This window comes from Callorhinus ursinus, unplaced genomic scaffold, assembly GCF_003265705.2.
Source record: "Callorhinus ursinus isolate GAN/ISIS: 27379988/994484 unplaced genomic scaffold, GSC_fseal_2.0 scaffold1, whole genome shotgun sequence".
Classification (NCBI taxonomy): domain Eukaryota; kingdom Metazoa; phylum Chordata; class Mammalia; order Carnivora; family Otariidae; genus Callorhinus; species Callorhinus ursinus.
Window position 1 is genome coordinate 121517285 of NW_027397063.1, and position 17716 is coordinate 121535000.

The window sequence follows — 17716 nt, forward strand, 5'->3', positions numbered from 1 at the left end:
ACAGGAAGTTTTTTCACACACCATAAAGGGAGGGAAGTGACCCAGCAGAGAGAAACAGGGTTGATTGCATTTCCCTACTCTGAGGAGTCCTTGGCCTGCTCTGTGGGTCACACCTGCCCTCCTCTAACTCTGTCCAACCCAGAGCCTTACTAGAAGATAGGTAAACTAGAGCCCAGACATGGCACAGTTAGCTGCCTCCCAATATCTACCCTCCCCTCCATCCTTAGAAACAACCCTGCTAGCCAAAAAAACTAAGCCAAGCCACCCGTGCAGCTACCCACGACTATGTGACTAGGTTCCAGCAATGAAACGGAAGCAGGGTGTTGTCTGAGAATTCTCAGTAGACTCTTTAAAATAGAAGGGGAATACTTCCCTTCCCCATTCCTCTTTTATCCCTTTTGTTCCGAAATGCAGATGTGACAGCTGGAGCTCCCGGAGCTATCTTGGGCCATGAGGTGGATCTGAGATGGACACATAGGACTGAGCAATACATAGGTCACTGGGTCTCAGATGACCATGGAGTCACAGCACCAGACTACACTAGACTGCTTGCTTCAGGTCTTCTTCCAGGTGAGAGAACGTATCCTAGTGTGTGCAGGCCATTGTTTTTGAGTCCTTGATTGCTTGCAACCAAATGCAATTCCTGGTTATTATAAGAGGAGGCCGTTATTCTGTGCATAAGGCGATGTAAATTTCATGATTTCAGGCTGTAGAACTTAGGGGCTGGCATGAGGCCAGACAGAAGAGGAATGGACAGAAACTCAATATAGTGCCTTCATCTTATGATTTCCTTCCAACTGCTCTTTAAGAACCCACTACAGATACCTTCAACCACCTTGGTTGAGTGCTCAGGTCAGTATAAAAACAGACCTCCCCGTGTCCTCTGTGTAAAGTGAATCTTCACTTAGTTAGCCTGACTCTGAGATCAAGAGACTTAAATTCAAAGAATGAGAGAACCTTAGGAGATCGATGCACCATGACTTTTAGAAATAAAAAAGGCCCAGCATCTTCTCTGCACTATGGTGCTTTGCCAAAGGGCTGGGGAAGGCGCTTGAGGCTGGTACGAACTAATAAACAAATGGTATCCTCGTTGCACTTCCATTTAACCCACTTCTTCAAAGTGAAGTATACAAAGTGAGGCTTCCTAAACAAAGCTGATCATTGCCCTAAGTGCAGCAAAGAGGCACTCTTTCCCCTGGGAGAATGCAAGCTCCCTGGTGCCTGGCAAAGCCTGAAACTGAAAACTAAATAAACAAACATGAGTAAATGATCAAAGTAACTAATAAAGACACTCACGAATGGGGGGAAGAGGAGAAGTTCGAGGGAGGCAGACACCAGGTTGTGCCTGGATAAGTCAGGGCAAAGAGTGGCTGAGGGACCCACATTCGGGAAGATCCTTCAGAAGAGACCTAGTTCATGTGGACTGTCCATGGAGCCGTTCAGAGTTCTGTCTGGAGCCGACCAGCTCTTTGCCATCAAGATGGTAAGGTCGAGGGGGGCAGTGTTCATAGACTCAGCCACTTTTCTCAGAAACCCCATTTCAGCACCTGGGTGGCTCAGTCGGTTGAGCGTCTGACTCCTGGCTTACACTCAGGTCATGGTCTCGGGGTCGTGCGATCAAGCCTGGCGTCGGGCTCCACACTTGGCACGAGTCTGCTTGAGATTCTTTCCGTCTTCTTCTCCCTTCCCGCTCTGCTCCTCCCCTTCTTGCGCTCTCTTTCTAAAATAAGTAAAATCTTAAAAAAAAAAGAAAAAGAAACTCCATTTCTTCCTGGAAACACTAGGCTTAGGAGTATAGAACTGTAGTGTGAGATGTTGATACTCTCAGTTGTACTGAACACTCCTGCATATTCATTCACTTGTACCTGCCCAAGGCTGCAGGCTAAGGAACAGAACAGCACAGCGGGACCAGAATCCTTCCCTCCACAACAACACATGCTATAAATTCAGGAACCTGAGAGGGGGTGGCTGACTCCAAAACAACTTTATCCATCTGGCTGATGACTCAACACAGCTCCCCTCCTTTGTAGGGCTGCTAGATTTAGCAAATAAAAATATAGGACTCCCAGTTAAATTTGATTTTCAGGTGCATGACAATTTTTTTAGTTTTACATAAGTCCCAAATATCACATGAAACAAGAGATATCCTAAAAAAAAAAAAAAAAAGGGATCGGAAATTCAAGTTTCACTGAACATCCTGTATTCCATCTGCTGCCCCTACCTCTGCTTTACACCCCACAAGGACATCCCACCACACGCACATGAACACCCTGGCTACAGCCTGCACTTCCCTTACGGGGATGAATGTGGTCCCTTCACACACCTGTCGAGAAGCTCCTACTGGGCCACAAACACCGAGCTGGGAATCCGCACTCCACAACGGGAAGCAGATTATCCCAAGACAGCGGAAGGTTTCTAAAGCAGAAGTACTCAAAGGTCCAGAGTCCATAAATACTTAAGCCTTATCACACATCTACTTAGTGTGAATAAGGCCATCCGATTCTTCGGGGTAGATGTTCACAGAGGGAAAGGGTGAGAATATGAAGTCACCCTGGGAGGGCAGGGGAGGGGGAAATGGAAGAGAAAAGAAGGAAAGCAGAGTGGGCAGAGGGTGGATCCCCAAGGTGAGGAAAGGGAATGGAGACGTAAGCCAAAAGTGCTCAAGAGAAACATCATCATCTGTCCGGGACCAAACCTCGTTACCTGACAGCATAAAAAGGCCTATCCATGTTGACAACACTCGTGGCAAAAATACATCCCATACTCGAATCTCCTTCAGCTGAGAAATCGGTCACCCTGCCACCCCTTCCAGGGAACACGGCTGGTTTACAGAGGGGGAAGGAAGGGACGATTCTTAACGCAATCATTTTATTGAAGACGGAAGGAGAGAAAAGAAGAGACATATCCAAGGAGCCTCATGATTTCAAATACAGTACAAAACTCCACATCCCCCACTAACCGCTAAACTGCCTTGACAAACCACCTCTGTCGGCTTCAGGCAGCATGCTGCCCACCAAGTGGCACTTACTGGGCATCAAAGGCAAAGGGGACAAGGGACAGGGAACCGCCCCTGACAAAACCCCCAACTTACAAGGTAATGGGGGGGGTAATACCTCCAGCTTCATATTGCTTGGCTGACACCCTATTGCAACCAGTCCCCCACAGATGGCCAGGCAGGAAAGGGTCAAAGCAAGTGGCCCATTGCACCACACGAAGAGAAAACCTCAAGATCAGCAACACTCCTGCTCCAGCCCCAGTAGAGGATGCCTACTGCAGAGCCAGCCAAGCAGGAGGTGCAGAGGCTCCAGCGAGGCTTCCGACTTAAGCCTCAAGACCTCCCCCATGTCAGGAGCCTTTGACCTAGGTCAGAAGCTGCCACAAACCGTCACCCCCGCTGGCCCTCACTGACCCCATCTTGATCAGGCATCTAAGCTTCCAAAATGCAGCTGCTTCTTTGCCAGGACCTCCAAGCAAGACTGCAAGGCAGGATACAGTCTTACAGGCAAGGAGGAGTTAATAGTCCATTCCCCTCTCTTGCTGTAAATCAGCAGGGGCTCTGCTCTGGGACAGGTGCCCCATCGTTTACCGCCTGCCCTTACCGTGGGCAGCAGGGATGACGTGCTTCCCAGGAACCGGCCTAGGGCCGCCCCGTGGGAACACGATCAGGGCCACGGGGAAGGACGTCACTGACCCAGACCTCCTCACCCGAGTCCCACGTGAGAGCTGCCACCCAGGCAGGCCAGCGGAAATGATAGTGACCGGGAAGAAGGGAGGCACAATGAAGCTGCGCTCGAGTCCCAGAACTAGGAGGGCGTGCCACGAGGGGAAGGAGTTTCAAAGGGCCCCAGACTGCTTGGAACAAGAGCCTCACAGTTACCCTGGGGCAGAAAAGACAGGGGAACAACTGCACAGATGAGCTCAACTTCTTCTTTTGAGCCCTCCACGTCTGTTATTGCTCCAACCTGCCCCCTAAGATGTGTCAGTGTGCCGTTCAGGCTTTCCGATTGTCACGAAATGCCTCAGGAGGGCCAAGCACTGGGCGGCAGCCAGAACTAGGCAGATGCGTGGGTTCAAATCTCCGCTCCTCTCCTCACCAGGTGGGTGATCTGGGGTGCCGCTTCCCCTCCCCGAGCCTCACTCAGTACCCCCTGTCTGACCATGACAGTAATGCCACCTTCAAGTCTGCTGAGCAGACCCAGAGAATGTACATAAGGGACCTACGACTCCACAAGCCTGGGGACCTAGTAGATCCTCGATATGAAAGGACATAGAGGGCCCCTTGAATAACTCAACTTCTCTACCTCACTTTCCAGCCCTGCAGAACTTAAAAAAGTACCTCCCTCCTACACGTGAAGCATTTAGAAAAGTGCCTGGTATACAAAGACTGCTCAAATTCCTCTCCTCTCCCTCTTTCCCTCCAGCCTGAATCTCTGACTCCCTTCTCTCCACACACGTGCTCCCATATTGACTCCACACCACCTCCATATTGACTCCCAGCTCCCCACCTCCAACCGGCCCTATGTCCTCGCCTATGACGTTCCTACTGCCACACCCCATCACAGCTGTAACGTTCAGGAGGGTGAGCTCACCACCTTCTCCCAAAGCTGGGTCCCCACTGTCCACTTCCTACTGGCATTCAAGCTATTCAGGTCAAAACCCTGGAGTTCCCTGTGACTCATTCTTGACCGCTGGTTAACCACTAAGTCTGTTAAAGCTTCCCTTCATATTCTCTCAGATTAAGCCACGACACCAGAAGGGTTTATGCAAAGGCCCAAGTAATGGTCTTTGGGCTCCAAGACCAGTTTCCTCATCTGTACTATAGGGACAAACAGGAAAGATAAATGACAACCCCCCCATCCTACCCCCACACACACACAGAGCAGTACACATGGTGCCTAACACATAGTTAGATCTCAAAAGATGGTGCCGCCATTAACGTAAGACACAATATTTAGTATCTGTCTAATTACCATCTCAAACAATGTTAACTCCACACACATAAGAGCCCACGGTGGCTTCTCTACAGCTTCTCAACCCAGTCTGGAGGTACTCCCTCAGTTGGCCACCATCCTTCCCCATCTGGGCCTTCAGCTCCCATAGGCTCCCGTTCCACAGCCCTTGAGCTAACACACTTACCCCAGGTTATGCCCACATGGGCTTCTCTCCCTCAGATCTCGACTCTTTCGTCTTTTCTACCCAGACTCTCTCTTGCACTTTGGGGCTCCAGTGTGCCTTTCTGCTCAGGCTTCCCCCTCACTCCCACTCTCTAGAGTGACACCTCACCCCACTGGCTTCTTCGACACAGTATCTACACCTGGGCCGTGGGGTTCAGTTACCTAACAAATGAGCCTCTCCCTTGGGTGAGTACAAATGGTCCCCGTTATTCACAGATTCCACATTTGCAAATTTGCCTACTCGCTAAAACTTATTTGTAATCCCAAAATCAATATTTACAGCACCTGCAGGATCTGGATGCACACAGGGTAGCAAAAACAGTTCGGTCACTCCACATGCGCCTTGCCGGCTGCAGCCTAACCAGGAAGGCAACACTCGGCCTTCTTGTTGCAGCTCTCACGCTGTAAACAACTGTCCACCCTGTCTACTCAGTGCCACATTTCTCACACTTGTGCTTTTTGTCGGATTCAGCTGTTTAAATTGGCCCCCAAGCCTAGTGCTGAAGTGCTGCCTAGTGTTCCCAAGTGCAAGAAGACTACGACGTAGATGCCTTATGGAAAAAATATGCTTCATTTTTACATAAGCTTCATTCAGGCGTGAGTCACGGTGCTGTTGGCCATGAGTTTAATGTTAATGAATCAACAATACGGTACATCCAGAAAAAGGAAGAGGAAATTTGCAGATCCCCACAAGAAGCTGCTCCAGTAAGTGCTAAAGTCAAGTCCACAGTGCATGAGGAAGCTACAGAAAAGTGGCTAATCTGTGGACTCCATTTGGTATCAAAGCATGGGAGATCATGACCAATTAAAAAAAACATAGCGAGCAACACTGTGATGCTGAGAGCCAAATAAATATATGATCATGTTACCTAGGGTCGGGAAAATGTTCAAACCTCCTTGGCTAGTATTATAAGGAAGTACTGTATATAATTAGTTACTTGGAAGAAATATATATTAAATAAGGTGTCTCTGTATTTTTTTATGATTTATTTATTTATTTGAGAGAGAGAACATGCACACAGTGGGGAGAGGGAAAGAGAGTCTGAAGCAGACTGCACGCTGGGAATGGAGCCTGACACGGGCTTGATCTCACAACCCTGGGATCACGAACTGAGCCGAAATCAAGAATATGTCGCTTTGGGCACCTGGGTGGCTCAGACGGTTAAGTGTCTGCCTTCGACTCCGGTCATGATCCCAGGGTCCTGGGATCGAGTCCCGCATCGGGCTCCCTGCTCAGTGGGGAACTTGTTTCTCCCTCTCCCTCTGCCTGCCGCTCCCCCTGCTTGTACTCGCTCTCTAATAAAAAATAAAAAGTCTTAAAAAAAAAAAAAGAATATGTCGCTTAATCGACTGAGCCACCTAGGGGCCCCTAAATAAGGTGTCTTTAAAGACATACATGAAAGAAGGTTACGTATGGATCAGTTGATGAAAATGTGACCAGAGGCTCTCAGGACCCTGACCCTCTATTTCCCCTAGGAGCAATGCTTCAATAGGATGCCTCCCTAATTCAGCATTGGTAGTGACTTTGGAAAACCTAACTATTGTAAATAATGACAATGGACTGTAATAACGTATGCCTTAAAATCACCTTGCTTATATGTATTGACGGGGTTCCTGGAGGATACGGACCACATTTTATGCTCCACAGTGGCCAGCACAAAGGGGAGATGCTGAGAAAATACTTTGAGAAACACTTTTACTTGCCAATCCACTAGCCCACTGTAATCCAGTCTCGCTCTAGTTCTCAAATGGGGGGGGGGACCCACACTTTAAGTCTGATCAAAAGATTCTACTTCTGCCCAAAACACCCCACCCCACATACTTTTATGAGACTAAGAGTGGAATGAATACCAGCTCCACAGTTAGGCTCTTTGTTCTGTTCTGTCCCTAAAACAAGGGCCTGACCATCGGTAGGAACCTAGTCAATATCTGTTGAGTAAAAGAAAATGATAAATTCAAAGGAAAAAAATACCCGAACAAGTAAAGAGAGTAATAACCCATCCCTGACGTATCCTTGAGTTTACCTCCCCACTTTGTGGAACCTAGCCCTCTCCTCCTCCATTTATGGAGGGCCTTCTGCAAACAAAACCAATGTCTAGAATTTCCCAACAAAGAAAGACTACAATGCTCTGTTCCTCGACGATTAACATAAGAATTAAAGGGATTATCTGATGCATTTGAGCTGTTTCATTTCATGGGAAACATAACTCTCCATCATTCAAGACCCTCACCACATTGTTTGCTAGGGCTTACAGCACTTGCCATCAGTGAAAAAGTCAGTCCGATATTCCCCCCTCATCACTCTTGATCCTCTGGCACACTTTACCCCCACAGGCGACTCAGCAGTTACCTGGGGTCACCCTCCAGTCCTCAAATTCTTGACATTTTACATATCTCCTCTCAGCCAGCACAGGACTCTTTCTGCCATCCAGCAGTTTCTAGCATGGTGGTCTTTTGTTGTTAAGGCAACAGATTCACCATAGAGACACAACATTTGATAGCAAAATACATCTGGAATAATAACTTAGATTCTTTTTCTTTGATCCAAATCTTTACATGTACTAGTTCAACCCCTGTTGTTAAGTTGCATAAATGGCTACCATACTTTGCGGGTGCTTTGCGGTGGAGTTTTTTCCCCCATCTCTTGAGTTTGAACTTTCTCTACCCAACAGGACATTAAACCAGTGCGATGTAGGCAGAGGCTTGAAAAGGGCTTGTTCTTTTTACTCCTGGAATCTCCACACCACAAGCAGCAGCCCTCGCTGGCCTGCTGGATGAGACGCATGTGGTCCAGTCAACCAGGGAAGCCTCAGCTGACCACCCGCCGAGTGCCTGACAGATAAAGCCATCGGAGATCAGCCAGCCTCCAAGGCAACCCCCCAGCTGATTACATACGCACGCCATCAGCCAAGCCTGAGATCAGAAAACCTGACCAGCAAAATCATGAGCTAAATAAGTGTTTTAGGCCACTAAGTTTGGGGTGATTTGTGTCCCAACAAAAGCTAACATACACGACTCCATTCTACAGATGAAGAAACTGAGGCACAGCGATTCAGGAACCCACCAAAGTCCCACGGGAAGTTGGGATTCAAAGCCAATAGGTCTGGCTCAGAGGCCAGGCTTTGCCAGTTGTCCCACAGCTAAGTCACTCCACGAGCTTCAAATGTCTTCCCACGCGCCTACCTTCCCCAAAGGAGCTTATGTGTGGGGCACAGACTTACATGGCCCCATAAACACAAAACAGGCAACTTCCGAATAACCCTCACTGTTCTGCATGTCTGTTGCTCTTCAGGTTTGCCAAGTCTTCTGACACATTGCAACTATGTAAAAACAATGAGCGCTGCCCAAATGTATTCATCAATGGATGAAGGAACAAAATGTGGTGTATCCATACAACAGAATATTACTCAATCTTAAAAAGGAATGAAATTTTAACACATGCTACAACATGAACGAACCCTGAAGATGTTAGGCAAAGAGAGATAAGCCAGTCACAGGACAAATCCTGCATGATTCCATTTATATCAGGTACTTATTCATAGGGACAGAAAGTAGAACCGTGGTTGCCAAGGGCAGGGGATTGGAAGGAACGGGGCACTGGCATCTAATAAGCACAGAGCTGCAGTTTGGGAAGATGAAAAAGTTCTGGAGATGGATGGTGGTGGGCGTGGCCCCACAATATGAAGGTACTTAATGCTGCTGGATTACACACTTCCAAATGGCAAAATGTATGTTCTATAGTTTCCACACTCTTTAAAAATAAGAAGAAAGGGCGCCTGGGTGGCTCAGTCGTTGAGCCTCTGCCTTTGGCTCAGGTCACGGTCCCAGGGTCCTGGGATCGAGCCCCGCATCAGGCTCCCTGCTCAGCGGGAAGCCTGCTTCTCCCTCTCTCATTCCCCGCTTGTGTTCCCTCTCTCGCTGTGCCTCTCTCTGTCAAATAAATAAAATCTTAAAAATAAATAAATAAATAAGCAGCCACAGCAGCATGGGGAGCGGCAGCGCTAAAAATGACAGGCCCAGGGTCACTGCTAGACAAGTTAGAGCCCAGGGAGCGAAGCAAGCCAGAAACACTCTCAGCTGTTCAGGCTTTACTGAGTCACACAGCTCCGCCCTCTACTCAGAACATCCCCTGCCAAAGACTGAAGGCCACGTGGGCTGACAGATATGTCAAAGCAGCCTTACAGACAAGCTCCAGCTCAAGGACAAAAGCCCTCAAATCCATCAAAGCCAGTTCCCTGCCCCCACCCCAGCCGGGCGTCGGGGGGGCTGTGTTCTATCTCCTCTCCGCAGAATTTGGGCTGGGTTTTCACCCTCACAGGACTGGATCTGACCCATTCCTGATCTGACATGACATCGGGAACAATAAAGTTAATGCAAATTTTTGATAAGCAAATAGAATTTCTGCTGGCCCAATAATTACAAGCGTTTGTAAACTCTGGAAAACGAAGCTCTTTAAGTCTCCTTTCCACTGGGCCTCTGGATGGATGCACATGGGCATTCAGACAGCAGAAAACCACCACTACAGAATAATCTCTTACACAAAAAAAATAATAAAAAAAAATAGGAGATACACATCAAATATTAACAGAAGACATGGAGACTTATTTTCTTCATTTATTTTCAAAGTTTTCTACAACAAAAAGTTTCTTTAATGGAGCTGAAACCTAAGCTCATGCAGGGCTTCTGCGGTCAAACACACACGTTATCTCACTTAAATCCTAAAGACAACCTCACGAGAGAGCCAAGGCTGCTCCAGTAACCAACCCTATCACATAGACAAAGATGCAGAGGCCCTGGGAACATAGTGCCTCCTGATACACACTAGAAGCAGATGTTTTGAAGGCATTCCTGACACCGTCCCTGCTGTACACAGCCAGAGGGTCCATAAATATAGAAAGGAAAGGGGTGGGGATGAGAGAGAGAAAGAAAACAGGAAGCCCCACTTGGCAGCCACTGGACGGGCGCCGCACCCCGTTCACCATCAGGAAGGTCAGAGGATGTGGGTGCACAAACAGACTCACCACCTGGCCCGAGCCCAGACAGCCCACCATGTGCGCTAATGAAATGTGACATCCGCACCCAGCCTCAGCCTTTGAGCGTCCTTCCAGTTCCTCGGCTACAGACCAACAAAGTCCCTTGGGGTTGAAGGGTAGGGGTCACTCTGGGCCTTCCCCACCCTTCTTCCTGCCCCACCTGCAAGAAGGCAGGGGTTCCTTTAACAATCATCTTGGCCTCTGCTGGCTGACGGTGAGTCAGCCACCCCCAGGGTCTGGGTATAATCTCAAGAGACCTGATGACTCAGTGGCTCACCCACAGAACTCCATAATTGTCACGATCATTGTCCACACCAGCCAAGAGAAGGGATGAGAGGAAGGAGCAATGCCATAGGTCACAGGTGCCCAGCAGCGGGACCCTGCCAACCCAGCTCCCTCCTACCACTTTCCCCATCAGAGAGGATTTGGGTACAGAAGAGAGTGGTGTGAAACCTACCCCAGATGTGTCACAGACAACCGGGGACCTACCCAACATGAGATTTAAATGCACCCAACCCAGACAAAGCTGGATTTACCAGCTGTGTTCCTACCCCTCTGCTCACATGGCCACGTAGCAGGTAAGTTGGGAGTCAAGGGCAATGGAAGAAACGCTCAGAATGCCAAAGGCGGGCCAGGAGGAGCATGGGCTCTGCTGGTGGCCTACCAACTCGTCGTTCATGCAGCTGTTCAGGCGTTCATCGCAGAACTGCACTATTATAAACAAGTAAACCATAACAAGTCAGCTGGACAGAGCGCTACGGAGAAATGGCAAATCAAGGAACAAGGGATGGGGGTGCTAGAGATGGCGAGTGGCAGTTACGTCAATGGTAGCCCAGGAAGGCCTTGTTGATAAAGTGGCATTGGAACAGAAACCTGAAGACAAGGAAGTGGACCACGCAAGTTCTGGGGTTAAATCAATGACAAGCAGAGGGACCGGGAAGTTCAAAGACTCTGAGGTGACAGGACTACAGCCAACAGTGGACACCTCCCACCAGCTGGGGCCAGTGACCTAATGGACCAACCTCCAGCAGCCCCTGAACCACAAACGCTCCTTTAGCCAGCTCTGTGCTGAAACCCAAGCTCCAGGGACCAGGTGGGGAAACGTCTGCCATAACTCCAAGAGCTTGGTTTAACAGACCACTGTTAATCATCCTGAGGCACGGGCACGTGGGTGGTTTTAACGGATATTTGTGGGCTCCAGAGAGGCAGAAGGCAACAAATTCAAGCATTGAAGACTTTCAGAAAAAGAGATTTCATAATCTCCTCAGCATTCCTCAGTGCTTACATTTAATTATCAGAAATGTCTTCTCAAACCCTTCATGCTGCAATTTTACATCAAGAATACTTCTATTCTGGGCTACATGGCGGTGGGGTGTGGGGGGGGAACAAGACATCCCCAACTTGGGGTGCACCTGAAAGACTGTGGGACACAGGTACTTTCGAGAGACAACACCTCAGGGTTCTGGAGCTCCTGGGGACTGGCCAGCACCTTTTGAGAAGGCTTCATTCCCTGGAAAGCCAGAGGCCTGGGCGGGGCCCAGAGAAAGGTAGAAAGCGGGGGGTGGCTGCTCAGAGCTTGCTGGAGACCAGTGAGTAATTGGCACTTTGATGTACAAGGCCATGCAGCTGGCCAGGGAAGGAGACAGGGTTCAGGCAGCTATTCTGTCTAGGAACAAGCCAACATATCTGGCAGGCTCCAAACAGAAAGCTCAGCTCAGGGTTCAGAGTGTGAAACCCAAAAACATACCTAGGATCTCGGTAGAACCACCACAGCCATCAGGGGGATCCCCTGATGAGAAACTGGAGAGGTGCATGGAGGCAGGGCAAAGGGGAAGAATGCCCAACTCCTGGCCCCTGACCCTCAATGGGTCTGATCTGAACATGTTCCTCCATTTCTGGGGCTTCATCTCTCAAGGGTTCACCCTCCCATGATCTCCCCTTCCACACCTCCACCTGCCTGTGCACATGGTAGATGTGCAAATACCTGTCGCTCACACTTTCTTACCAGCAGAGACCGCAGCTTCCATCACATAAACACACATGAGGGACAGGACCCAAACTCTGGACACCCCCCCGCCCCCACCCCGCCTAGGCCTACTTTGGGTGGCAAGTCACACTGAAGAGACACGGACGGGGAAGCCAGAGTGGATGGAGGTTTGTGAAAGCCCCCAGCCCCGGGGCCTGCTGAGTGTTGGGGGCTCTTTTCCTGCCCCCACCCCGACCCCCCATTCATGGGGCCTGGCTATGAGAGGCTGGGAGGGGCTGCAAGCACAACACTGCATCATATCAGTGGTGACAAAAGAAGACACACTGTGAAGCCAGAACTAGGTCCCATGCCACACAAGATGGCCCAGCTGCTGGGGAGTGGATCTGGGCACCAACTCGGCGTCGTCCAGGTGGCACCCACTCACGGGGTCATCCAAATGCCAGCACCCACACTCTATTAATAGCATCAAGAGCTGGAATGGAGCAGCTTGTGGGGGGAGGGGAAAATAAGAGGCTGTCTTCAAATGCAGCTATTTACAAAGTCACAGGCATTCTGCGTCTCCGGGGAACCATGCTTCTACACTTCGGCAGGAGGCACAGCCGTTAGAAGGTGCACCCCAGACCCGGTTTGGCGTGGCAGGCAGAGGCAGGGCAGATGGTCTGCGGGGCTACCTTACCTGCCTCGCCACCCTGCGTGCCTCCCAGTAGGGCTTCGAGTCTTCCACGGCTTTGCCAATTTTCTTCACCAGTTCGTCCAGTCTCACCGTTGCTTCTACCAGAACAGAGCGGAATTTCTGACGAGCATCCTGCACCAAGGAGAAAACAAGGAAACAGTTCCGGCTTGAGAAGGCATCCGGGAAAATCCACTTTCCCTAACTTAAAAGCACCGAGGAGGGCCTGCACACAAACCTACAGGCCCCGAAATAAATACTTTCACAAGACAGTGTCTAGAGTGGCACTGTCCGAAACATTCTGTGATACTGGAAAGGTTCTATCGCCTGCACTGCCCAGTATGGTAGCCACTGGCCACATTTGGCTACTGAGCACTTAAAATTGGCTGAGACCGAGGAAAAGTGTTTCTAATTTATTTAATTTTAATTAAATATATTTATATTTTAAAAATAAGTATAGCTAGTGACTACTATATGAAGGTAGACGACTCAGGTTTTTTAAAAATGTTTTTTATTTATTTGACAGAGAGAAAGAGAGAGAGAGCACAAGCAGGGGGGAGGCAGAGGGAGAGGGAGAAGCAGGCTCCCCACTGAGCAGGGAACCCAACGTGGGGCTTGATCCCAAGATCCTGGGATCATGACCTGAGCCAAAGGCAGACGCTTAATCGACTGAGCCACCCAGTTACCCTCTTAGATTTGATTTAAAAGCTCTGTTTGCAGGGCACCTGGGTGGCTCAGGTGTTAAGCGTCTACCTTCGGCTCGGGTCATGGTCCCGGGGTCCTGGGATCGAGCTCCACATCCGGCTCCCTGCTCCACGGGAAGCCTGCTTCTCCCTCTCCCACTCCCGCTGTGTTCCCTCTCTCGCTGTCTCTCTCTCTCTCTCTGTCAAATAAATAAATAAATAAAATCTTAAAAAAAGAAAAAAAAATTCTGTCTGGGTCCTCAGAGGAAGACATCTAGTCCAGCTACCCCTGGCCACCAGTCCATTGTGGTGGCACCATTCCTTACACTCCCATGGAGTGCTCAACCACATGATGTAGTCTACACTAAACACTGTGTGGAAACTTCCCACATGCCAGACCCTGCCGAGCCTCGGGCTTGGTGCCTGTCTCCAGGGCACTTCCAGTCTGGTGGGAGAGGCATGCACTATAGCCCATTCCAGAAAAGTCTGTGCCAGGATGAGAGTGGCACCAGTGTCATGGAACCCAGCAGCAGAGCACCTCACCAGGCCAGGTAAGCTGGGAGGGGGCGGCAAGAGGGAGACTCGTGGGTAACACCGACACAGAAGCCAGAAGTGCGAATGCTCACTTGGGGGGAGGGAGAGGCAATATCCAGCCCCGAGCGGAGGAGCCATGTCCAGCAGAGAGGGGAGAGGGAGAGGCACGCGGTTTCAAAAAAATAAACCTGGACAAAGCTAGAAGTCTGGAATGTGGAGAATGGCAAGAGATAAGGGTGGCCACCCACGCTGGAGACAGCTAGAGCAACCTGGGCCTCCGATAAGAGTTTGGAAGGGAGGAACCGGCAGGTGGGCCGTTCCAGGGTTAGCCATGCTGTGAAAGTCAACAAACCCAGATCCACAGACTTCCCAAGGAGGAAATGCAATGAAGAAGGACTTTACAAATAAAAATATATAAAAAATAAAAAAAGGGGGGGGCGCCTGGGTGGCTCAGTCATTAGACGTCTGCCTTCGGCTCAAGTCATGGTGCCAGGGTCCTGGGATCGAGCCCCACATCGGGCTCCCTGCTCCGCGGGAAGCTTGCTTCTCCCTCTCCCACTCCCCCTGCTTGTGTTCCCTCTCTTGCTGTGTCTCTCTCTGTCAAACAAACAAACAAATAAATAAAAAGAAGGACTTTAGTCCAATGTCTAGGAAGACCTATCGGAGAGCTGCGTTAGTACTACACAGACCCTACACCCCTTTATACTCCTTTTCCCTTTAGCATCTGCGTGACACAGCCACACGGGGAGGTGGGGGGGTAAAGGGAGAGGCTCACATTTGAGAGGGGAAATGGATACTCAGAGGAGGAACAACACACGAACACCAGCCGCAGGGCTGCCCCAAGACCAAGCAGCCATCCTGCTGGCAGAACCCGTGTGTGCTCCACTGGCAGCAGAGGGCCTGCCTCACAGGGAACGCTCTGAAATCTCTAAATGTCAAATCATAGGGGCCTCTTGGGCCAACGGGATGGCTCATGGGGGTGAAGGAGGCTCTGCTGACTTCTATTTCATTCCTGTCTCTCATATGGCGCCAGGGCTTGCTAGATGGCTTTGAAAATGAGGCCAGCACCCCAGCATATGAGGATACTGCCTTTGCCTTGTACGGCAGTTTCTCAGCTGCTGAACCCCAGACTGCTTCTGACACTGGCCTTGGTCCTCTGCCCCAGTCCTGTATCGTCATCGTCATCATCATCATCTTCTTCTCTCCCTTCTCGTCTATCCAGCCAGGCCCACAGTCACCTGCTACAGCTTCTGAGGATGAAGACCACCACTAGGTTTGTCTTCCAGGCGCCGGTGCATAAGGCAGCCTGGGGACTAGCAAGGCCCCACTGAGCTTCTCTCGGACTTAACTTCCAATATGTAGGAGGCGGCATGTTGTCTGAAGTCTGGGATTTTTTTTTTATATAATTTTTTCCATATATTTTACATACATATAAAACATACATATAAAATAAACATGTAAATATAAATATATAAAATATAGATAAAATACATATATTTCACATGAAATATATCTATATGAAATAGACCCAATCCCATCCAAACCTCTGAGGCCCTAATCAGCTGACTTCTTTATTAATCATTTTTATCACCAATAGCTACTTTACATCTCATAGGGAGGGCGGTTAGAAGGAACAAAGGAGAATGCAAATGTAAAACAACTAATAGTTCCTAGACACCCAGCAGACGCTCGGTAAATGCACACAATCCACCCCCACCACCTGGCATATAAAGAGACCCACGTCCTATTTAAAAAACACCAAGGAGGTCTCTCTGAGGCAGGCGTGGCTGACATGATAGAAGGAGCAACCTGTTATACCGTGTAGGCAGGTGCTTTGCAAGTGCACTCACATGCATGACTGAATTCTCAAAGTCCCCACCACGGGCGGCAGCACCAGTGCTAACCCCGTCCAGACCAGTGAGAAAACTGAGGGCCCAATCAGTTGGCGTGTGACCCAAGGCAGATCACGTCGTCACTCTGGGCTCTTTTGTAAAATGTGAATTGGTCCCCAAACCAGCGGCCTATGGGCCAGTAAGCTTAGTGCCTTTGGTCTGTACTGTGTACTAAATGCCAGGAACACCCATTAAAAAAAAAAAAGTGGACTCTCAAAACTTCTCATAAAGGCAAAGAATCGGATAATCTGGCAACCCTGGGCCCCCATTCCTACCTGGCACCCGCCTAGAAGTAGAATATGAGATGCCCCTTCAGAAAGAGATTGCCCCTTCCAGGCCCCAACAACCCCCATGCTTGAATCACACCCGGCCTGCACCTCTTATTTAGGTGCCCAGCCCAGCCCCTGGACACTTAATTTGCCAAAGAGCTATTCTGGGCTCTGGTGACTAGAACCCACCCAAGTCTGTCTTTGTGAGGGAGATGGACGTAGAGCGCAGATGGCAATTTATTACGTGGCAGACACTATTAGAAGTGCTTTAATTCCATCAATTTGTGCAATCACTAACAACCTTAGCAGGCAGGTGCTATTGCTGTCATTTGCATTTTACAAAGAGAAAAACTGAGGCACAGAGGTAGCCTGCCTGACGCCACAGAGCTGGGAAATGGCAGAGCCAAGATTTAAACTCAAGCAGTAAATAAATAAGTATAATGTCACGTGAGAAATACTAAGACCTCGATATACACACGGTGCAATAGACATACAACTGGGAAGGCCACCCAAAGTGTCATCCAAGCCAGGCCGCTAAGAAAGGGGATTTGGGCATTTCCCCAGACAGAGCTGCAGGGGCATTAGCCGCAGAGAGAGGAGCATATGAGCAAAGAACAGCAGGCCAGGGGGCAGGTGGGGGGTTGGAACAAGGAGGGGCAGGTGTGTGGAGTTAAGGCATTGGAACTTTATGCCATGCACAGTGGGGAGACATGGTGGATTGATTTATTTATACATAAGTCTCAGTTGACCTCCCATGCCCCCATCAGAAATTACCGAAGAAGAACGTGTTTTACCACAAAAAGGAAAGTAATGGTAGTTGACTGGAAGGCTCCACTGTGAAGCACTTCCATAGAGGCGATCACGTGAACACTGAATCCTGACTACACCATAGTTCTGTTGGGAGGAAAGGAAGTGTTTGGAAAGGGGGGCGCCTGGGGTGACAGAGGGAGGAAAGAGATTAAAATCTCATCTTCCAAGTGGGATGCTGGCAGATGGTAACTAAAACTGACAAATCAACAAGCAGCCACACAAAGCCCACTATTCAGAGTCATAAAAGTTACTACCTAATCAGCTAAAATACATTAAACTGATTAGACTGCCTCTAAAGGAGGAAAAAAACGGGAGTGGGGTAGGAGGATGGGTCACTAACGCAGGGGATTTTTTGGTTGTTTTGTTTTTCCCTTTTTAAAAACTGTGGTAAAATACCACGGTGAATTTTTAAGCAGAGGCATGACCGGATCAGATCTGGGTTTTACCGAAGAGTGAACAGGGCTCCTGAGGTGATTCTGGCGGGCAGATTCAGGGACCACCAGCCTGGGTAACTGTGTGGCCACCAAAGGGTATCGCACCCAAGAGACTTGATTTGACACCAGCGTTTCCCTCTATCAATGAGGCTGTGTTGGCGGGGACGGTGACGCACGACTGGCTCACGTCCAACCCCCAACAAGCCTATTCATCCAAGACGCATTAAAAG

At 49.4% G+C, this 17716-nt stretch overlaps 1 protein-coding gene across 2 annotated transcripts in view; it reads right to left on the reverse strand.

Annotated features, from left to right (window-relative positions):
* SH3BP5 (SH3 domain binding protein 5) overlaps window positions 1-17716 on the reverse strand; it is a 72581-nt gene that overhangs the window by 32921 nt on the left and 21944 nt on the right. For both annotated transcript variants that reach the window (XM_025882392.2, XM_025882390.2), the window contains exon 3: window positions 12871-12999. In XM_025882392.2, the coding sequence (XP_025738177.1) occupies window positions 12871-12999 (129 nt within the window). The remainder of the gene's footprint in view (window positions 1-12870; window positions 13000-17716) is intronic.